At 37.7% G+C, this 11,903-nt stretch overlaps 1 protein-coding gene across 1 annotated transcript in view; it reads right to left on the bottom strand.

The window, feature by feature from the left end:
* Positions 1 to 11,903, bottom strand: part of ITGA2 (integrin, alpha 2 (CD49B, alpha 2 subunit of VLA-2 receptor)) — a 125,656-nt gene that overhangs the window by 80,183 nt on the left and 33,570 nt on the right. Inside the window, exons 4-5 of the mRNA XM_012655262.1 lie at positions 8,630 to 8,696; positions 7,584 to 7,704 (exon numbers count right to left, since the gene is read on the bottom strand). Of these exons, the coding sequence (XP_012510716.1) occupies positions 7,584 to 7,704; positions 8,630 to 8,696 (188 nt within the window). The remainder of the gene's footprint in view (positions 1 to 7,583; positions 7,705 to 8,629; positions 8,697 to 11,903) is intronic.

Raw genomic sequence — 11,903 nt, 5'->3', positions numbered from 1 at the left:
AAATCTGGAGGCATCACTTTACCAGACTTTAAGCTATACCACAAGCAATGGTAACCATAACAACATGGTACTGGCAAAAAATAGAAACATAGACCAATGGAACATAACAGAGAACATAGATATAAAACCATCTGTATATTGCCATCTGATCTTTGACAAAGTAGACAGCAATATGCACTTGGGGAAAGAATCCCTATTCAATAAATGGTACTGAGAAAATTGGATAGCCATATGTAGATGATTGAAACAGGATCCATATCTTTCACCACTCACAAAAATTAATTCAAGATGAAATATGTACTTTAAAGCCTTGTGATGATACAAATTCCAGTTCTTGGGCCTATGTCAGGGAGACGGTGGGGGATGATTTCCAGACCACCACATTTCATAAATCAAAACCCATGAGCTAGTACCTTTCAACTAGGTACTTTGGCAGATAGTTGTTTTCATCAATGATAAAATTTGGAATAGCAACAACATTTGTAAACTGCTTTACAGTTTAAAAGCACTTTTTATGTGCATGATGTTGTTTCATCCTTTAAATACTCTGTGAGGTCAAGTGCTATAACTAGTTCTGTTTTCATATAAAGAAACTGACTGCAAGTCAGCAACAAAGCCTAGATCTGTACTTGTGTCTTTTCGTTCAAAATCCTCAATTCTCTCTAGCATGTTAAGTTCACTTAGAACTCTTCTAGAGAAGAGGTACTCTTTTTTTCTCACCATATAGGTCATAAGCAAATAGGTTCCACCTGTGATACTTAGCACTCTCCAGATCCCTCTTCAGATGAAGTTAGATGGATGGCAATGTCTCAAACAACCAGACACTGGGAATGTGTGTGTGCAAGTTCCATTCTTGTAAATGAACTTTATTCTAGAATCAGATATTCAGACATTATCACAGAAGAAAGCTCAAGATTGTAAAACTAGCTAGTGAGGCATAGAGGATTCTCACAGATCAGTGAAGTGCTCCAGACATTCTGGAGCAGCAGCTCAAGTCACAAACAATGGGTGTGTACGTGTGTTCATGTGTTCGTAGGTGCGTACACAAACTTGTGTCCAGAATGGGGGAAAAGAGGAGCAAGTCAGAGCAGGGGATATTTAAAATGTCCTTTCTAGCATAGATTTATATTTATGGTAAATAGCACAAACCATTGAAAAAATTAGCCATAAATATTACTTAACTGAGTGAAAAAAATTAGCAAGTATGACGTGACAAATGTAGGTGAATTGACATTAGGGTGCTCCATGGGGCTGGTGCTCTAAAAGGTATTTGATTCCCTGTTTACCCTGCACCCACTGCAAGTTAAGGGAAAGTCACTGTTGATAGGAGACATGCCACTTTGTGCATCTCTACTATCAGTGTTGAGTGATGGTTTAATTACACAGTAATAGCATAAAAATAATAGCAATACGTTTTTCAAACTTAAAAGTACAAGAATATTTTACAGTTGGATTTCTAATGTCTTTACAGAATCAAAAATTGGACTAAGTTATGAATTAGTATAAATAGCTAAAATTGAATGGAAGAAGAAAAGTAATACCTATGTCATGGATTTAAAATAAAACCAAAGCCTATGAACAAATGAAGTAAGCATAATCACAGGAGAATTTTATCTTTGAAAAGAGACATAAAGGATGATATTGGCTAAGATTTAAAGGCCATAATGAAAGACAAAGACATAGTTATTTTGGAAAGGGGATCAGAATAGCATTCTTGGCCAAGAAGAAGAAGAAGAAATGGTCTGAAGCTAATCCAATATGCATGGAAGCTAATCCATGACAGATGAGAAATGGCTGAGAGGCAAGAGTTGGGGTGAGGTGGGGAGGACCTAGTTATAAAAACCTGATTTTCTTCCTGTCTTTTTACAAAGTGCTAATGAGAGTACCTCGCATAGGCACAACGGTTTAGTTTTTGAAGTGCTTTGCTGATATTCTGACATAGGGTGCTTATAGCATTATGGTTTGGTATGGATGGCATTCTTTGCACTCCAGAGAAGTTGTGTGATTTTCCCAAAGTCACCCAGAGAGTGATGGAGAAGCTGAGGGTAAAATCCTTGTGCTCTGGCTCCTAACTTATATGGGAAATCCCTGAGCAGGAGATGATGAAAAGGTGGATGATAACCATCATCCTTGCCCAGGCAACACTTAACAGTGAAGCCAATGGAAGAATGACAGTGTAAGTTCTATAACAGCAGAACTGAATGAAAAATACAAAATTTTGCAAGTTTATCTTACTTTATAAAGCTTATGTTAAAATAAAATTTAGATATTATCTATAAATGTCAATTACATCCCGCCATTCCCCTGCTTGGATATTTACAAAGATATGTACATTTGGAACATCTTATCTCTATTTTGCATTAACTACCCTATCTTTATTAAGTATTAGCTCTGTAATCTTAGGTAAATTACTTAGCTTTTCTAAGTCTCAGTTCCCTCATTTGTAAAAGGGCTGATAATTTTACAAAGTGCCTGGAGTCATTACGATTATTACGTGTTTGGCAAAGAAAGAGTACTCAATAAATACCTGTATTGTTATTAACAAAGTACCATGTGACATAATCTTTGGTGTCTGTTATGGAATTGAATGTTTCTTCTTTATTTTTTATTTAAAATTCTCTTATAGAAACATCTGTGGAAGCCAATCTGTTATATTTATAACACACTTAGATCTTCATTAAAATTTTTCTTAATTAAAAAGTTAAAGCTATAAGATCACATATAGATGGGTTTTTTTGAGCTATGATACACGTTCATTATATTAATATTTTTCCTTTCTTCTTAGGGAAAAAAAAGCACTAGTCCTCTCTAGAACAAGAAAATACATTTCTAAAACTGGAAAAACCCTTAACTCCTCGTCAATCCTAGTCACACAAGTGATTGCAGTTTTCTATGGTTTTTGAGTCATATAATGAGCTCATACTGTTCTTGGGACAGGCCTTCAAATTAGACAAACAGAAACAGTGCATATCGCCACAAGCTCCAGGAAATGATTTTAAACATATCTCAATGCTTTGTAGATTGTTTGTGATAAGGATTGCATCATCCGCATTTGAACATCCTGTGTGTAAAATGAGGACTCCGAAGCGGGATGGCTCTCCGCCTACACAGAAGGGAGAACAGACCACGACTTTACTTGTAGCCAGAGGGGCTGCTCTGGTACTAAGCTTGGGAGGTAAGCTTGCTTTTAAAATCATGTAGCTTGCTTGAGACTGTAAAAAAGTCCCAGGAATTATCAAAGGCATATCACCACTATTTCCAGAGTAGAAGCCCCTGGTGTAATAAAAGTATAATAATAAAAAAAAAACCTAGCGAAAGAGTCAAGATAATTTTGTTAAAAGTGGTAGATCCCAATGTAAAATATGCCTATAAATTCTTAGCAACACGGCACACAGGGAAGAGCCAAAACTGTCCTTTAAAAATAGTGATGTGTGATTTAAGAAAACTGAGACTAGAGCCTAGAGAAGGAAGAAATAGGCTGAGAGATAGAGTTGGGGTTCAAATACACAGATTGTAAAGAAATGTCAAAGCAAGCAGAGGAACAAGGTACCAAAATAGCAGCTTCAGAACAAGCAGTAAGAACATAAAGAAAATAAGGCGTGCATATGTGTGTGTATGCATGCACACACATTTTATATGTGTAAAGCCAAGGGGAAAGACTCACAGTTTAAGGAATTCGTATTCATAACACTTTCTGTGCCCAAAGTTAACTTGATTAGTATCAGAAGGAAAGTTAATGTTTAAACAGTTCTTCTCACATCTGCTACTTCCATAATGTCTGTACAATTGTCATAAATTAGGAGCAGAGAAGGGCATAATGCCAATTGTCAAAACAAATAGGCAATTTTGGATTCCAAGTTTCTTGTGATTTTCCTTGAGAGTTGTGAAGGCTGCTGTCCTAACTGTGGCCCCCTCTAGCACTGTAATGGAATAACCCGCTCACCTAGATCCTGGCCACAGTCCTGCCCTCTGTGGCAAGGCACCTTGGCAGGACTGGGCTAATGACGGAGGACATGAGGAAACCTTGTCTCTCTAGGGTCCCAGGCCTTGGAAAGAGAAAATGAGCTCTTAATATTAAGATACAGCTAGTGACACTAAAAGGACACAAAAACGCCATTAACTGCGAGAGGTTAGCACTTAGTTTTGTCTTCTATATCATTCTTGGTTACTTACTCTGCATATAAACCTTCTCATTGACTCTACGCCACACTCCTTAAAGTCAACATCTATGTTTTGCACACTTTGCACTTGACGTAGTGTCCAGCCTGCGGTGGATTAGAAGGGCATGCCCACGACTTGGCCTCTTCTGCCTCTTTGCTTCATAAACCCAGATCAGTGAAAGGACCCAGACAGACTCTCCTGGCAAGCTTTGTTTTCTTTCCTTCCTGCTTCTCACTTCCATATGATTCAGCCCCTCAGGTGAGGCAGGTACTCTCCCTTCTCTTCCTCTTGTGTGGAGGAGTATGCTCATATCAGGTGGTAGTTAGATATAAGCTGCAGGGAAGTAAGGCCTTGAGCTGAAGCTTAATGCTGTACCTTGCCAGAAAGCTCGATACTAGAGTTCAAAGCATTAGCCCAGCCACTAATAGAGTGGTGCCTGGTTCCCAAGAACCATTATCTGGTGTTTATACATCTTTCAGGAATGTCATGAGATCAAGACAGCATTTAGAAATGTCTGATGTCCCTGGTCTTGATATCGCCCTAACAGCACCAGAACCTCACCACACACTGTTAATAGCCTTTCTTTTAACAAGTTCTTGAATGGTTAGAGGGAGTCCCTGGTGAGAGGAAGAGGAGATGGCTGCCTCTCACTTTCCCAGGTCTCTGCCTGATGGGTTCTTGTCAACTCTTTGTCTCTTTTCCTCTAATGCAATTTCCAACCTTCAGTGTGGCCAGTGGTTGAGCTCCCTTACAATCCTTGATAGGCTTATTATTTTTAATAAAATCTATTACTGATGGTGGTTCTTTCTCTTAGATTTACTATGCCCCAGGAAAGCTGTTACTTAAAAAGAATAATCGCGAACTCAGTGCCAGGTTGTCCTCGGTGAGGCCACCCTTGTGAAGTAGAACACCGGAGTTCATCTGAAGGTCTCATTCAGCTCATACTTCTTAGGTCCGTCTACTATAGCTCACCTTATAGACTACCTGGGATGAAACATTTAGAAGTAGAACTTTCATTCAGTCATTCAATAAATAATTATTGATCCCCCTACTTGGTGCCAGACACCACTTTGGGTGCTGAGAACACGCCAGTGAATAAAACTATGTCCCTGTACTCAGAGACAGAGGAAGAAGGCAGATAATGAACATACAAACAAATCAGACCCTTTCTGATAGTGACAACGGCTGGAGAGAAAATAAATCGGCATATGCAGCTAGACTGACTAGGAGGTGTGATGAAGCGCTATATAAATAGGCTTGTTCTGTAAGGTCTATCAGGAGGAGACCTTTGAGCTGAGACTGAAAGATGAGAACCAGCCAGCTAAGTGACAATCTTGAGACTCTTCCAGCCAGGAGAGAAGGGTGTGCAAAAGCTTTGAAGCAGGAATGAGCTTGGTATGTTCAAGGAACAGATAGAAGACATAGTCCCTGGTGCACAGGAAACAAGGGAAGCAGGTAATAGATGATATGGGAAAGGCAGACCGATGCTGATACTGGATCATGGAGGGTCCTTTAAGGAATTTTAACTTATTCTCATTGTGGTGGAAAGCCACAGGTGGTTTTAATCTAGGGAATGAGCCATGTTTTTCACAGTTCATGCTGTCTGTAGTGAAGAGAGCAGAATAAAGAGGGGTAGGAAGGGAAGCAGGAGACAGGCTGAGAAGCTCCTGCAGCAGCACCTGTAAGAGCTGGCATCGGCTTCCATCACAGTGGCAGCAGGTGATAGTGAGGAATGGCCAGGTTTAATAGATATTTTGATGACAGAGTCAACAGGACTGGCTTATGGATAGGATATGGGGAAGGAGGGAAAATGAGAGGAGTCCAGAATTTTTGGTTTCATTAGCTGGTGCTGAAAATCAGATACTTGTGTTCTCTGTTACATTAAAGTAGAAATGTTGAATGGATTGTTTGACATGGGAGTCCATGGGAAGGATGTGGGGCTGGATATGTAAAATTATGGGTCGTTAGCAACTTCGTCTGCTAGACTCCAAGGTCAAAATATACTGACCATATCATGATTCTAGCCAACTCAGCATATGGTTACCAAACATAATTTGATAATTGTTAGAGATGCAACTCCCTCTCATATCCCGAATGATTATAGGAATTGCTCATCTTTGGGTTTCTTATCAGACTGTTCCTATTCTTCCAGATGACTGACAAGCTGTCTCCAACACACATTGTTTTCAAGTCTCCTCACATTAGTCAATGCCCATCTCTACCTCTTAAAACTCACCTCACGATTCACCTCCTCTAAGATGCCTTCTGAGACACACTACCCTCTCTAGTGAAGATTTCATTTTGTTTCCTTGTCAAACAGACAGGCATGCCCCAACATGTGGATGATTTGGATTCTACATCTTTCTTTGAATTCAATTGTCATGAATAATTTGAATTCTTGAATTCAATTGTTGAGAGCATCAAGTTCACACAGAAAAAGGGTTATAAATTATAGTTATTTGATAAGCCAACAACAGACCATTTAATAACTGGAAAGAGATCTAGAGGGTAGATATCCGGGATCTGAAGTTCCAGGGTGAGTGGGGACAGTCTGGAACCTTCTGCAGCAAGAAGGAGATGAGGTTTCAATGGCAGGACCTCTGCCCATAAGTGGGCATTAACTCTGACAGAAGAGGAGCCATAGCTCTTCACCCTAAATACAACTTTCAGAATCATCTCAGTCCCCTGAGTGTATTTGCATTATTATTATGGGAAACTTAAACCAGCAATGAGGATGTATAGTTTCATGTCCATCAAAGTGGTTAATTTTTACCTGAGTAGAATGGCCATGGTTTATAAATGTAACCATTACACGGCACTAAAACATGGGCACTTTTAGGCAAAAATAAAAGGTGCTAAATACACTAGAGAAAGTCACCTTTGCATATTTTGCATTGATCCTTGTGAGAACCCTTTACCACATGGAGTGGAAGGATAACTTATAATGAAGTGAGGAGACAAAACCTTGCTGACAGAAAATTTTTAGGAGCAATTCTACCATCTAGAAATGGCCCAGATGGTAATTCTACCATCTAGAAATTAGCTAGGTGATGATTTACCAACCTCAATGAATATCAGTTTACATGATAAGAAAAGAAGTCAAATCTGTCATATCTATCTATCTACCTACCTATATATCTATATCCTAAGGGGTCAAACTGGTATTATGAATTTGCTATGGAATATTTAGTGAAGAATTTTCATCCAGATTTTTAAAGAAGTATACCATCCCATTAATTACTAATCCATTAATTACAATCTGAAGGGTTGTCAACTCTCAAAGAAAGATTGTTCTTAATACAAATATTTCAGGACTATCCATTGATAGTATAGCCATGCACCAATTTGAAAAAGAAATTAGAGTCAAATATGCAATTTATTTTGTATTTTTATTGAAATCATAAAGAAGAGAATATTCTTACCAGTTGCCTTCTGGATTTATAAACTGTTGAACCGCATAGCCAAACTGTTCACTTGAAGGACCAGAAAATATTTTTGCTTCTGGAAGACCAACATTGTAGGCCAAACAACAATATAAAATGCCTATTAAGAACAAAAGAAAACATAACACATATTTACAATTTGTGAATATAAGTGTGTAATATAATTCTCAAAGAGCCACTTAACAATTTGCTTTACCTAATAATAATTCTCCTTAACAGTGTTTACCAAGAAACATAGCTACTGCTTTTTAAATATTTCTTTGGGGTCCTGGCACCAAGATAAATACTTTATATGCACGATTCATTATCTCATCCATGCTCATGGCAACCCTAGAAGATGGTTACTAATATTATCTTTGTTTTGCAGAGAATTTTGAGGTTCCAAGAGGGTGTATGTCACAGCTGAAAAGTGGTAAGAATGAGGGCAGGATTGGAACAGAAGGCTGGCTGACTCAAGAGCCTGACCTCTTAAACCACTATATTACCTATAACGATTTTTAAGTAATTTGAATTCTATCTGTTTTTCCTAACACAATAAGACTCTAAGCCACCCAAGGGCAGGGTCTGAAGGGTATCATCTATTTCTTCTGAATCCCCTTGAAGATCCTGACATGGACTCCATGTGAAACATCTGTTGAAAGTCACTGATGAATGACCACATCAAAGGAGGCAGAAAATCACTTTGAAAATTGTACCATTTTCTTTTAGAAGGGATCATTTTTGAGGATGAAAATGTAGAGGAAGGTGTCATATCTTTTTTTATTCCAGTGGGAACTGTCAAAAGTGGTTTTGCTTTTTTGATGCTTCTTTTTGAATGATTAAGAAATGATAATCATTTGAAAAAAACAGAACAAAGACCGACCAAGCAGAATAACACGTTGATAGACTTTTTCTTTTGAAAATCCTTGTTTCGGATGAAAAGGCAACGAGAGAAAGGAGCAAGGTTGATTATGTTTCTCTCTCTGACACAGATAGCGTTAAAGCTGCCAGTCCTTCATCCCAGAGAAAGAAGGTTGTGTGGCTACTAATGCCCTCGCTGGAGACAGGAATATGCTTCATGCTGTTTAAGACAAGTATTTGTCTTCGCAGATACTGAAGACAGAATGGACGCTTTAAAATTGACATCAAAGTCCCATTAATACGTGTGTTCACAAGGAATGTCCCAGTTTCAGGGGCAGCATTGAAAGTGCACGGTATTTCATAAGTCTATTGTTTCAGGCACTGAAAGGCCGGAAGAAAACGGCTTGCTTTTGCTTTTCCATTGTGCTTCCACAGTTCTGGGAGGAGATTCAGCAGAGTGCTCCAAAGGAATAATGAAGTCAGTGATGAAGCTTTTGAGGCCTAAAGTAGTTAACGTGCCTCTCTAACTGCCAAAATCACTCTGCTGGGGATTCGTTCACTCAAGAGAGCTCAGCTCATTATTTCTTAGAAATATGTGCTGCCAGGAAGAGAAGTACAAATATTAACTTTGAAATACTCTATAGTAAAATCTACCCAGCTCAACATTTGCTAATTTTCTCCTTAATATCTATTTTTCATATGCTCCACCAATCCTTTGTATTTTTGGATAAAGATAAAAAGAAAATGCAAAAGAAAGTAATATAGCAAATTAAACAGAGAACCAGAATTGGCATTCAGAATATTGGTGTTTCCAATCAACAGTTTATCTTTACCCTATTGTGCAGAACTCAATAAATGTTATTTGAATATATTATAAACTGTCTTACATACTAGTAAGAGCTTGGAGAGATACCAAACTTCCCTCATTTTTAAAATACCTAATGCTTGAAAGAACACACATGTCTAAGTATACAATGACTTCGTATTTTTCCCCATGAATTAGAATTCAGCACATCACGTAAAGGCATGAAATTATGATGGAGTTCATTTTATCGTCTAGCAGTTAAATTTTATTATATATGTGTATGTGTATAGATATATGTATCTATACACATGTTAGATATATATATGTACGTGCATACGCACACATATATACTATATTAAACAATGTAATACAGATTGTTTCATCTTTCTGTTTAAAATACTCCAAAGTCTTGCCATTGTACTGAGAGAAAAATTCACTTTCCTCACCATAGTTTCAATCTGGCCCTTGTGTATCTTTCTGACCTCACTTCCCACCACTCTCTCCTGCTCTCACAGTTCCAGCAACACTCACTTTCCTTCTGCCCCTTGAACATGTCCAGCTCATTCTGTTCATGGCCTTTGCAGCTGCCTGTCCCACTGCCTGTAACGTTCTTCCCCAACTCAGCATGTAGGTCGTAGCATCTATTTGTCATGTAGGTCTTTGCTCAAGTAGGTTTCTGCTCTCCTCATAAAGACTTCCCCGACCCCTCTATCTAACAGTAACACCTTCTCTGTCGTGACATCACTGCCGTAGCAATTATCCAAAATTATCTTACGTATCTATATTGTTTTGTGTCTGTCTCTGCCTACTAAAATGTAAGCTCCTTGAGAAATCAGACCTTGTTTCTTATGTTCACTCTGATTTTCTCAGCATTTAAGTTAATGTTTTTGAATAAAATGCATTTTTAATTAATATATGTTCTTCAGTGATGATTTGGAATATAGAGAAAATTGTATGTGTTTGTGTGGGTGACAGAGATCATAGTCCTGTCACTGTAACGCAAGTGTAGTTAATTTGAATCTGTTTTCTTCCAGTATTTTCCCTCTATTATTGAAACCATAATGTATATCCCAATTCATATTCTACTAATCCTTAATGCTTATGTCTGCCTGCCTATGTCAGAATCATCTTGACTGATTTTATCCCCATAACAACCTTGTGCAACAGTAAAACCTAGCTGTAATTACCAACTGACAAATAAGGAAACTGGAACCCGTCTTTCTTGCTGGAAGTCACACCATTGCTGGCTGAGCTCTGAGTCTTGTTTTGGCTTATTTTCTCAACCTTATTGTCCAGAATTTCCTTTCATAAATGGTCTACTTATTTTCCTCAGAAAACATGTCATTCTTCATCACCATACCTTCATTCCATTGATCCTAAATCTCCCCTTTAATGATTTCTAGAAATCTAGAAAAAATTAGTTCTTAATAATCAATCATTAAAGGTATGTTCAATATTGGGGAGTAAATATGCAAACTGTAGCATACAAACTAGATGGAATTTTATCCTGCTATTGAAAAAACAGCAATTGTGAAGACTATAGGGTAGAATGAAAATGCTTAATGAAAACAGTAATACACCAAAATGATATTCAGAGTAGAAGAAAACATTTTAAATATATATGAATAGTAATACAGCAAACAGTGCAATTGTGAGTATAATTTGCTGCTTTTAAATTTTCCTTTGTTGTATTTTAATATTCTTGCAACAAATAAAACTAAAAATAAGGAAGAAAGCAAATTACTTCCTCTACACCAGACTAGCAGGATAGTAAACATAAGCTATTTTACTTCAGCCTCTTTTTGCAATGTATAACCTTATCACACCCATAAAGATATTGTTTATAATACATAAAGGGAAACTCTGGCCCATTGGGTTGGATCTGACTCTGACTTCCATTTGCTTGGTATGTACTAAGAATTGGATCTCTACATTTATGCCTATAAACTTAAAAGCACAATGGTTATAAATATCTTTAGTTTCAACAACTTAAACAGCCACAGGATAACACTTCAATTTCATGGAAGTCTATGTTGGTAATAAGTCTTTTGAATGAACTAGTCATATCTGTATGATAATCTGGGTTTTCTCCATGATTCTGCCTTCACAACCGTCCATAATATAAAACTGATAAATTTATACACACACACTCTTACTGAATGAATTTTATTTTCCCGTTTAGTCATTTTTTACTCACTCAACACATTTTTATTGAGTGCTTACCATGTGGTAGACACTGTTCTTAGTGCCGAATGAGAATTACATTAATCCCCCTTATCCACAGGGGATACATTCTATGACCCCCGGTATACGTCTGAAACTGCAAATAGTAGCAAACCCTGTACAGTATACACTGTTTTTTCCTATACATACATGGCTAAGATAAAGCTTAATTTATAAATTAGGCACAGCAAGAGTGCTATTATCACAGCACTGATAATAAAATAGAACAATTATAAAAATATGCCAGCATCACTATATCACTATATTTGCACTTTGAGGCCATTATTAAGTAAAATAAGGTGGACTCGAACACAAACATTGGAACACCAACAGTCGATCTGATAACCAAGATAGATACCAAGGGACTAAAGGACAGGGAGCACAGACAGCATGGAACTGCTGGACAAAGGGACAATTCACAGCCTGAGTGG

This window comes from Propithecus coquereli, unplaced genomic scaffold, assembly GCF_000956105.1.
Source record: "Propithecus coquereli isolate 6110/MARCELLA unplaced genomic scaffold, Pcoq_1.0 Scaffold47, whole genome shotgun sequence".
Classification (NCBI taxonomy): Eukaryota; Metazoa; Chordata; class Mammalia; order Primates; family Indriidae; genus Propithecus; species Propithecus coquereli.
This window is presented reverse-complemented; position numbering and strand designations above follow the sequence as displayed.